The following is an 11,117-nucleotide window of genomic DNA, read 5'->3' on the forward strand; positions in this document are numbered from 1 at the left end:
TTATTATCTCCTGATACAGAAACCATGGAATTCAATAGGGTGTTCTAACTTTTTCACACGACTGTGTGTGTGTGTGTGTGTGTGTGTGTGTGTGTGTGTGTGTGTGTATATATATGTAAATATAAATGTACAAAGTTAAAAAATGCAGTCAGAGGAGAACTACAAAAATATAGTTAAATGTGTAGTCTTGATGTTCACATTTTCAAAAAAATAATTTTACAATAAGGTTATCGATGTTAATAGTTTTTTTTAAATTACTTAAGAATATACAATGCTTAAAAATATTGTGGTTTTTTTTTTTCTTCTTTACATTATGAAAGCAGAAGTCACCATTAAAAAATACATACTACAAAAGCATTTCTCAACATAGCAAACGAAGAATTGAGTTTCATCAAACGCATTGATTTGTGTATAGTTAAAAAAGAATAACAATAATAAAAATAAAAACTTTTCTTTTTTTTATCTTTTATTGTAATTTTTTTTCCAGAGTATACTGTGATTCATGTAATAATAATAATAATAATAATAATGCATATATTTTTGGCATTATAAGAGTACATTACATTATTACAGTAAAAAGTAGTATACTGAAATATAAAAGGTAAGTAGAAATGTGGATCATCAGACGGGCCAGCAGTAAGAGCCAGAATTCACTTTACGGATCTGACCAGGCTGCCGCGGAAATGTCACCGACTGTCCTGTGGACAACATTTAATTAAACCAATTAAATTATTCTAGAGAACACCACTAATTCCTATCAGTCATTGCTGGTTTACTGCTGTTTGTCATTGATTACCTGGAATAAGTGGGATTGTAGTTCCAGAATTCAGGACAACTTGAAGAGCGCACGGCTCCTGACTCCCAGACTCCCTCACTGAAACACTCACTTCCACACTCTTTATCAACCAGTCCATCTTGCTGCCAAGATAACTCACACCTTTCACACTGAGCGCATCAACTTCCTGCGGTAGCAACGGGGCGAAGGCAAGATGCTGTTTCTTTACCCTGAACAACACAGAACAGGAAGGAGACACACAGTGACGTCTGGATGTGATCAAGCGACTGATGCTTCGAGATGGCAGTGATTTTGTCACCTGAAGCCAGTGTAGCCAAACAGCACTGCCTGCAGAAAGCCACCCATACCGGTGAGGAAGTTCACACACCCAGAGCCATCAGCCGACTCGCTCCACACCTACACACAGAATAAGATAATACAGATAACAGAGATATCTGACATGAAATACTAGGGTATTAATATATTGTTTAATGTGTACAGTATACTGCGGTGACCCTGGAGCACAAAAGCAGTCTTAAGTCTCTGGGGTATATTTGTAGCAATTGCAAAAAAGACATTGCATGAGTGAAAATTATAAAAAAAAAAATGTATGTCAAAAATCATTAGGATCATAAATAAAGATCATGTTCCATCAAGATATTTTGTTAATTTTCGTTTTTGCAATGCATATTACCTGCTGATTAGTAAAATGCATTGCTAAGAACGTAATTTGGACAACTTTAAAGGTGATTTTCTCAATATTTCGATTTTTTGTGCTCTGACAATGTATAAATCTCAATTTATTTAGCAGGGTCACATAAGCGCAATATCTGTGTTTTATTATTGTCACAACTTAATTATGTTGCATATTGATTAGGTTACATATACCGGTAGTTATTATGCAGTTTTCAATTTTGTTTTTTTTTGTTTTCAATGTAATCAAATAGTGTGGAGAATTTATATATTTTTCTAGTTGTTGAATATGGAACAATAAAAATGAAATTGCAACCTTTTATCTCACAATTCAGACACTATTTTGAGAAATAAACTCAAAATTGCAAGATGTAAACTTGCAATACTAAGAAAAAAAGTCAAAATTGTGAGATATAAACTCAAATCTGATCATGATAGAGTTTATATTTCGCAGTTCTGACTTTCTTCCCTCTGAACTCTGAGTTTACATCTCACAACTCTGTTCTCACAACTTTTTATCTCACGGTTCTGACCTTTTTCTAGCAAGTTTATATCTCACAATTTAAAATTACGAGGAAAAATGACAGAGCTTGTGAGATATAACATATAAATCCCAAGAACAAAAAGGGTGAATTATGATACGTTGTTTTATCCTGTGGTAGAAACAAGTTTCCGTTGTTTTTTTTTACATTTAAATATGTAATTTAAAAATATACATAATTTAAAAATATGTATAAAAAAAAATTATATCAAAAGACAAACAGAAAGTACTAAAAGTCTAATAAAAAGATTCCCCCACAAGGGTCTAATCAGAAGGGTCCAGATGTAAATATGATGTCATTTTTAGAATTGTTTTAAATGTAAAAAGAATCTTATATAGTTTGCAGTTTATTTACCAACTTAGAAGGTCAAGTTCTGCATTGCATTGTGGGATACGGTATACATACAGTGTGCTCTGCTTGTATACTTATTTTCCATTAAAAAATAAAATAAAAAAGCAATGACTTCTGAAATATGTTTTACAAAAATATGTTTTTTTTTTGTTTGTTTTTTTACTTCAAAATGTTATGTTTATTTATAATGTACCACTTGCAGTTTCTTTGTAATTATTGGTTAATTTTAATTAATGCATACTGCAAAAATGTACCTGAAATGGTTTCTGTATATTTTTGAAGCATTTCTGCAGAAGCTTTTGGGCTCTTTCAGCATCTCCGAGTTCAAGCCAACCCAAAGCAAACATGCCCTACAAACAGACATTTGACAAGAAAATATAGTGTGAAAAATCCTAAAAACCCACACAGAGCATGATGGTGGAGGCATAGTGTGTGATTACCCATGTCATGGCCGGTCCGAGCGGATCAGTGACGGCCTCATATGCTTCCAGATCATTGCGTCTGACCTCTGGGGTCATGGACATTGCCAGCGGATATCCGAGCAACACCACGTCAGCCTGCTTGACTCCACTTCCTGTGGAATATATAATGCATCAGTACAAACTCATTTTGATTTGGCACAAACACAATAATACACACTCAAATTAATTAGTATGGCGATAACTATACAGCCAAAACGATTCAGAAAACTGAAATCAGATCAGACCCAGAAGAACTAAGCTCTGATAAAACATTCCTGTTCATTTTGTTACATTTTTATAAAATTGTAGTCACGTGTGACTTATTTATCAAAATTAATTTGACATGAACCACGAGAAAACATTACCGTCTCCAGCCGCCAGAGGGCGCTGTATGCTGCTCAGTTCTCCTGTAGTCTACACTGAAGACATAGAGCGCCCTCTCGCGGCTGGAGACGGTAATGTTTTCTCGTGTTTTTTGGTTCTAAATAAATGCGACTTATAGTCCAGTGCGACTTTTATATGTTTTTTTCCTCGTCATGAAGTATTTTTGGACTGATGCAACTTATACTCAGGTGCGACTTATAGTCCGAAAAATACGGTAAATGTATAAACGGAGTATGTATAGGCCTTTTATATAGAGCTATATAGGAATCTTCAGGTTAAACCATGGAACTGCAGTTGTTTTTCTTATTTTACTCCACCAGATGGCGCTAATCTGGCTTCAAAAATGGAATTTAAAAGGCGGAGTTACATTTAAGGTGTTCGGTCGTTTGACCGTGAAGATCACAAGTGTGACCCTCCCTGGTCTCACCCTGCGTGTAGCCGTCAAACTCTGGGTGATACTTCAGTTCCGGGTCAAAGGGGATTTTGATCTTATCAGCAACGTCCTGCCAAGAGGGAGGAGGCGTGTGCCCTAACAGACCGGACAACTCCACGGCAAACTGAAGACTAAACAAGAAAACAAATCAAATATTTATTTCTATTTTAACTACTTAGGGTGAGGGCTTTGTTCAAATCAATGACTCTAATTATGAGCGATCACACACACCTGCGTTGAGCGATGGCATTGGTGAACACAGAGTTGTCAACAGTGAAGTAATACTCATCAGGAGGAATCACACCTAATGGACAAACAACACGAAACCTCACAAAACATCCAAACAAGAAGATAGTCAAGCATTCCAACTGGCTCTAACGCACCATTTCTCTTTTAATTTCTTCTGTTTTTTTTCATTCATCTGTTGGTTTTCCAGTCATGAATGCAACACAAAACATTATGAATCATTCAAAACTAATATGATTAAATTTAAAACAGTTCTATGTTACTTAAACCTTTATATCAAGTATTAAAATGCATGCATGACCGTTAATGTCATGACCAAAGTAGTCAGAGTTTTAGTTAATGATAACTACCTGCTTACCCTTGATATGGTACTGCTGCTCAGTGGGGTCCCATGTCACCCGTGAAACCCAGTAGTCAGCGACGCCCCACACCACCTCACTGCCCCGTGCTTCTCTGAACATCTCCAGGTCCTGTGTGATGGATGAGACACGGGTGATGCTCTTCTGACACATGTGTACAGTCTTTATGTGTGTGTCATCATCTGTACCTGTGTGAGGTAAAGGTACTGCTGGAAAGCCAGCACCACGTCTCCATTGATGTGCAGCTCCTGCTCTGCGTAGATGTCCTCTGGACAAACGTCATGGCCCGTCACCGCACTCTCCCATGCAAACTTCAGTCCCTGATAAAACAGGTGGAAACTGTTAATAATATAAGAGTATATAAAGCTGCGGATAATTCAAGAATAACTCCTCCCTGGACCTTGTAGCCCATCTTCTGGGCGTTTGCTCGAGCACCGTCTATGGTTCCTGCACGGTATTCCAGTACAGCTCGGGCCAGTCTGGGGTAGAAGAGGGCAACACTGGGGTACATCCATGTGTCCTGAGGGGAGAGCCAGAGACACACACAGAATACACACAGATCTGACAAACTGGCTGGAAGTCTGAAATAGAAAAAAAAACCCCACAAAGTAATAACTCAAGATATTAATTAAATGCATTTAAAAATTGAAAAACACATTTCATTGATATTACTATATTTCACTTGAAAATTAATCATGATTATTTAATATAAGTGTATAATTAATTCTTTTTTAAGCATAAATGCATTCAATTGATTAAATTGACAACAAAGCCATTTATGATTTTACAAAAGATTTATATTATCTATCTATCTATCTATCTATCTATCTATCTATCTATATTAGTATATTAATACGTATATTTAATATTTGATATTTAATATTTTCCTTTTATACTACATTTATTTTATTATTAAGATTTATATTTTAATTATTAAAGGTAATTGTAATTATTGTTGTGCTTGATTATTAAAAGTAATGTAAATATTAGAATAATTTACATATATATATATATATATATATATATATATAAATAATCACATTACTTTAGTAATCAATAATCAAGCACAACAATAATAATTATAGTAACTTTTAATAATTAAAATATAAATCTTAATAATAAATATGAATGATTATAATATATAATAACAATTTATTAACATCTTTTTTAAAGATTTTTTGTTTATTTTTGGAAAAAGTATCTTGGGCTATATTTATTAAATAATATATATATATAGTATAATAGAGTATAAAAATTGTATTGTTTCAACAGATGTTTTTATTAATTAATTAATTTATTACTTTTATATGTTTTACATTTTGAAATATTTTATATTACGATATTTGGAAATTAATACTGAAAAATAATTAAAATAATTATAAATATACATATATATATATATATATATATATATATATATATATATATATATATATATATATATTTTGTTGAATAAGAAAAATAATAAATTTCTCTGTTTATGAATAACTTGATAAAGTATCATCATGCTCCAGTGCTGTACAGATGAATTGTGTTAAACTCACCTGATCCCAGAACACATGTCCATGGTAATCCTCCTCTTCACTCCCGTTTGACAAACCCCCAGGACTGACGCCTCCAAACTCGAGCGGTGCGTTTGCCTCCTCTCCTAAAGACGAGAAAGAGCTGAGGAGATAAAACATGCAGCCAATCAGAGCTCGGTTCAGGCTCTCTGCTCCCTCCACCTCTATGCTGCTCCCCTTCCAGAGCTCCGCCCAGCTGCGCAGGTGCGAGGGGCGTAGGTCACCCGTATCAATAAGCCCCAAACCAGTTTCATAACACAAGCGGACGCTCTCATCGCTTCCGGCAGCGGCAACCAGGAAAACCCAGCTGGACTGGCTCTGGTCGGGTGGGAGGGTGAGAGTGGATGTGATGGGGGTCCAGATCAGGTGCACAGATGGACGGATTCCTCCAGGAACCTCTGAAGAGACGGTCTGTCCAAAAATATGCCTGAAGAGAAAAAAAGGTAACTTCTGGGAAACAAGCAAACATACGCAACTTTTTATTTATTCATTAATTTTTTAATGCGTATGAGCATCAAGGCTATTTTCATTTCAAAATTCTGAAATACATTCAAGTGATACATTTTTAAATGAATCTTGAAATAAATCAGTTAGACACACCTCTGAATAAAACCCTTGTCCTTCTACATTTAAAACAGTACAATCCAATAAAATATGTTTTACAGTCATTTTAGTTCAGCAAATAAGGCTTTTAAATAAATATCCATCTGTAAATCGAAAAGAGACCTTGTAAAAACAACTTGGTCATACTTAGATTTAAAATTAGTAAAAAAAAAAAAAATCAATAATAATAATTCTTACACTAGGATGTGTTTCATATCTGTTATTTTCATGACATTTATCCAATTCTGTCTGCCACATGTCATTAATATAAGAGTTTATCAACTTACACTACTACTACACCTTTTCCTTTTATTTAACATTTATTTAATAATATAGAAATAATATTTGAATAATATTTCATTATTCTGCTTAATATTTTGCTGATATTAAAATATATAATATTTTAATTATTAAAATATTTAAAGTCTTATTGTTTTGTTTATTTAATAAAATATTCTTAGAAATGAAGCAATAAAGAATAATACATAATTCTATGAATTATGCAAGGTATATGTTAAATATAAAATGAACAAGATTACATTTATAGTGAGTTTTTTCTCATGTAGTTTTGACAAACGTCAAACGTAAGTCCCACCTACATTTATAAATCATATTTGTATATTTTTTATGTTACTTAGTACTTATACTTAATATTTAATAGATTAATTAAATTTAATTCATGCATTTAGCAGATGCTTTTATCCAAAGCGACTTATAGTGCATTCAGGCTAACATTTTTTACCTAACATGTGTTCCCTGGGAATTGAACCCACAACCTTTTACGCTGCTAACGCAATGCTCTACCACTGAGCCACAGGAACACAGATAATACATAGATAATACAAGATCATTTTTTTCATTATAAAAAAAATGTAAATGCCTATTTTTGTGTTTAATTATTAAAAGATATTTATAGAAATCTCTTAAAAAAGAATAATAAATAATTTCATGAACTATGCAAGACACGTGTCATATTTTAACTATAAAAGTAACATAATTACATTTAAAATAAGTTTTTCACATAGTTTAGACAAATTTCTGGGTCAAGCCCCACCTACATTTGGTTTTATTTGACTCCAAAAACGTCATTACAAGAAGTCATAGCAGTATAAGATTAATGTCACAATATTTTGAGAATAAAGTCATAGTATTTTGAGAATAATATTTAATATTTATTAATTATTTTTTACAAAATATTGCAACTTTAATCTCATACTACTTTGACTTTATCCTCAAAATATTGTGACTTTATTCTTGCAAACGTAGGTTTGTTTATTTATTTTACTATAAACACATCCAGAATGCAAATATTATATAAACAGAAGTACCTCCCGCCCTTGTAGTCCGGTGCATTCTGGAAAACAATGTCATCACTTTGGGGTTTGAATGAGCCTTCTAGCTGAATAGTGATTGGTTCAGTGCTGGTTTCAGAGCGTTTGAGGAGAACCTCCATGACCAAGAGGTTTGTCTTCTGCCGGTGAGCGTACAAAACCTGAGTGGCCTCAAAACGAGGAGTGACCACGGAGTGAGAGAAAACACCTGATGCATAGAAACAGAGTCTTGTACTGGGAGATCAAATGCAGTATTATACTGTGCATGCATTCTTCTAACCTGAGTGCATGTCTAACTTGTACATGTGTCGTCCCACTTCTGCCATCTTCATCTGAAAGGCCAGAGGACAAGGAATGTTGCCGCGGTGACAAGTCCCGCCTTCTCCGTTATAAACCCCGCCCATATGCATGACTGGATCAAACACTCTCCATCCCAGCAGGCCGTTGGTGAGCGGTGGCATGAAGTGAGGGTCGGACGGTAGAGAGTCAGAGGTGAAGATGTACGGGTCGACAGGGTCAGAGGTCATTTTTGGGGAAGTCTACCTTCTGCTGAAAAAAAAAACATGGGGAAAGATGGGATGTGGAATCTTGATGCAAGAACCCTATTCATTGTTATGTGACAAGACAATTATAAAAGAGTAGATTATATCACAGACAGACTCTCATGACTATGTCAAGATCAGCAAATCTCCTAAAATATCCTCATTATTCATAGTCATTTTCATCCACATTAGACACACTGTACATGTGTGTACACTCAATACATAATGCAAAATAATAAAATGTGCTTAATGCGTCATGAAATTATGCTTTTGTGAGTTTCGCTGCTACACTTTTACTGTATGTGTCATTTAAAGCCGTGACTATTATACTTTGACCATCGTAAACAAAAAAAATCAAAGCTTTATCAGTGCTGCATGCAAACAGACAGCTGGGTTTACTCACTTTGACTAGCAATCAAATTAATGGTGTTATACACTTCCTAAAGTTTTTTTTTAATGATAAAACGTTAGTACTTACTGATGTATCGAACATTTATTACGTGGTCCTGTTGAAAGCGGACGTAAAAGGCGCAGCGCTACAGTCAGGTGACTGGAGTGGGCGGGGCGAACAACCGAATCATCGTCTCTGATTGGTCAGGTGGGTCGGTCTAAAAAAATTAAGCTATTTTGAAATATTAAAGTTTAAATATTGTTAGGACATAGAAAGCGCTGACACGTGATAGTGATAACTTCTCTCAGGATGGATAAATCAAAATCAAATATGATCAATTTAGATTTGTTTTTAATTATTTCATAACACGTTGGCCTGTTTCTATTTCTATGCACCCTTAAATGGAATTAAACAAGTAAACGTTCTACTGAACAAACGTATCCAGATGTGATTTGTTTCTAAGTGGGTCAGATAGTTTTATGATACAGTTCGTTTTTAAATGTTAGTTGTAGTTGTTTTGTAGTTTAAAACCCCAGAAAAGGTATAAACTCATAATTTTGAGAATAAAAGTCAGAATTGTGAAATGTAAACTTATAAACATAAATAATATATTAAAAAATAAATAAATATAAATGGGTTCGTAATTGCAAGGTAAGCTCGCACTTTATAGTTATTTATATTTTAATATCAAATTATGCATATTACTTTGCAAACAAATCTAAATTAACATATATAAAACTTTTTTGCGCATTGATTTTGACAATTTTGCGTTGTTGACGTAATCGTGTAAAGAAATCACAACGTCATTTAAAAAAATAAAATAAAAAAGCTTTATAAATGCCACAAGAACAAGAGGCATCACATATTCACATGATCAAATTAATATTTTCTGCCAGGGAAAAAAAGACGAGAGAAAAAGGAAGAAAATTATATATATTTCAAAGGCTTTTTTTTTTTTTTTGAGATTCACATATAATTTATAAAATGTGAAAAGATTTGGTCTGCATTGAACCCACTTCTTCTTATGTATATGAAATTTTCAAAAAAAAAAAAATTATATTTTTAGTTTTCTAATAAAAAAACTGCCATCACAACATCATTTAGCGACTTTTATCCACTAATCGACCTTTCTTTAGTAACTTTCCCTGGCGGTCATGATGCTATTCTGGCTGTAGATGGCAGCAAATGCTGTTCTGTTTCGCTTTGGCAGCACGCCAGAGTTTGGGATCCAGACCCTGGGAAAAGAGCAGCTTTACCCTTATAAGGTCGCAATCCATCCGCTCCGTTTTCCCCCAGACTTTTCCTCTCCACCCTCCTTCCTCTCCCTCTCTCTCTCTCAGGCCGCAGGGATATTTACAGCAAGACTGGCTCGGCGTACCTTATTAGGAGCTGTCCTTGTTGTCAGTGTATGTAGATGAGACAAACAGATGAGAGGATGGCATTCATTCTCGAGGGTCATGCAGTTGTTTGCCAAAGGTAACAAGAGGCAAATGTCTGATCTGTGCAGCACGTGTCAGAATCCCATTCGGAACTTTCTCAGGTCCTCAGGTTTCTCTTTTATCCTCTTTTTGTTCTCTTGACCTTCTAAACAAGGTGTCAGGCGAAAAGAACTAGCCACTGAATGAATCATTTTGCTGTTCGCTCTCACACGGTCTGGTTTTACTGTAACTTCCTGTCCTTCTCTCTGTGGGAATGTTGGATCCATTATTCCAGCTGTTCTTTTTCTTTTTTTCCCCCTGCTATCTGATGACGAAGGACATCTGGTAGACATGCACAAAGCATAAGGGAGAACTGGTGAATGAGAAAGAGAATCCTGATGACTTAATACTGCTAGTGTTTGAACATGATGCCTAAAAATACTGAATCAAATCTAGAAATTCAACTCTCAAGCGTGCATATATTACACAACAAACTCCTGAAGTTGTACAGAGGAATTTTAAATGAAAAGTAGACAGAGAGGACGATTATGAACATGTAACTGATTCCAAATTACGTGACCAAAATTGCAGTTAGTAACAGATTACACATTTTAGATAATATAATCATCCTACTTTTAGATGACTTTTGACCCAACTCTTTCATCACATTGATTTAAAAAGGATAATCTTGTACCATATTGATATAAAAACTAGTGCTTTCAAACGATTAATCGCGATTAATCGAATCCCAAATGTTTTTGTTTACATAATAGGCTATATGTGTATACTCTGTATATTCTGTGTATTAAAGGTCCCCTTCTTCGTGATCCCATGTTTTAAACTTTAGTTAGTGTGTCATGTTGTTGTTAGAGTATAAATAATATCTGTAAAATTCTAAAGCTCAAAGTTAAATGCCAAGCGAGATATTTGATTTAACAGAATTTGCCTACAAAAAACGACCCGTTTGGACTACAGCCCTCTAGTTCCTGCAGTAATGACGTCACTAAAACATTTTTTTTTGACTAA

At 34.4% G+C, this 11,117-nt stretch overlaps 1 protein-coding gene across 2 annotated transcripts; it reads right to left on the reverse strand.

Annotated features, from left to right (window-relative positions):
- Positions 1-476: 476 nt before the first annotated feature.
- Positions 477-8,915, reverse strand: pgghg (protein-glucosylgalactosylhydroxylysine glucosidase). Of its 2 annotated transcripts, none has more exons than XM_052597526.1 (14): positions 8,761-8,915; positions 8,021-8,289; positions 7,738-7,948; positions 5,789-6,233; positions 4,645-4,764; positions 4,433-4,564; positions 4,244-4,355; positions 3,871-3,943; positions 3,634-3,770; positions 2,802-2,935; positions 2,616-2,711; positions 1,095-1,192; positions 797-1,005; positions 477-698 (listed from the first exon to the last, which is right to left on the reverse strand). In XM_052597526.1, the coding sequence occupies exons 2-14, from the start codon at positions 8,265-8,267 to the stop codon at positions 622-624; spliced, it is 2,091 nt and encodes a 696-aa protein (XP_052453486.1). In that variant the 5' UTR covers positions 8,268-8,289; positions 8,761-8,915; the 3' UTR covers positions 477-621. The 2 variants fall into 2 exon arrangements, with proteins under 2 accessions (XP_052453486.1, XP_052453487.1); XM_052597527.1 differs by having other exon boundaries at positions 8,021-8,286; positions 8,761-8,888.
- Between the last annotated feature and the right edge of the window lie 2,202 nt (positions 8,916-11,117).

The sequence above is a fragment of the Carassius gibelio genome, chromosome B25 (genome assembly GCF_023724105.1).
Source record: "Carassius gibelio isolate Cgi1373 ecotype wild population from Czech Republic chromosome B25, carGib1.2-hapl.c, whole genome shotgun sequence".
NCBI classification, from domain to species: domain Eukaryota; kingdom Metazoa; phylum Chordata; class Actinopteri; order Cypriniformes; family Cyprinidae; genus Carassius; species Carassius gibelio.

Bases quoted from the DNA above. Each gene is read 5' to 3' on its own strand.
- pgghg (XM_052597526.1), bottom strand. From the start codon at position 8,267: ATGACCTCTGACCCTGTCGACCCGTACATCTTCACCTCTGACTCTCTA. The intron at 7,949-8,020 runs GTTAGAAGAATG...TCTATGCATCAG, and splicing joins CAAGTTAGACATGCACTCAG to GTGTTTTCTCTCACTCCGTG. The intron at 1,193-2,615 runs GTACATTTTTGC...TTCTGTGTGTAG, and splicing joins ATATACAGAAACCATTTCAG to GTGTGGAGCGAGTCGGCTGA.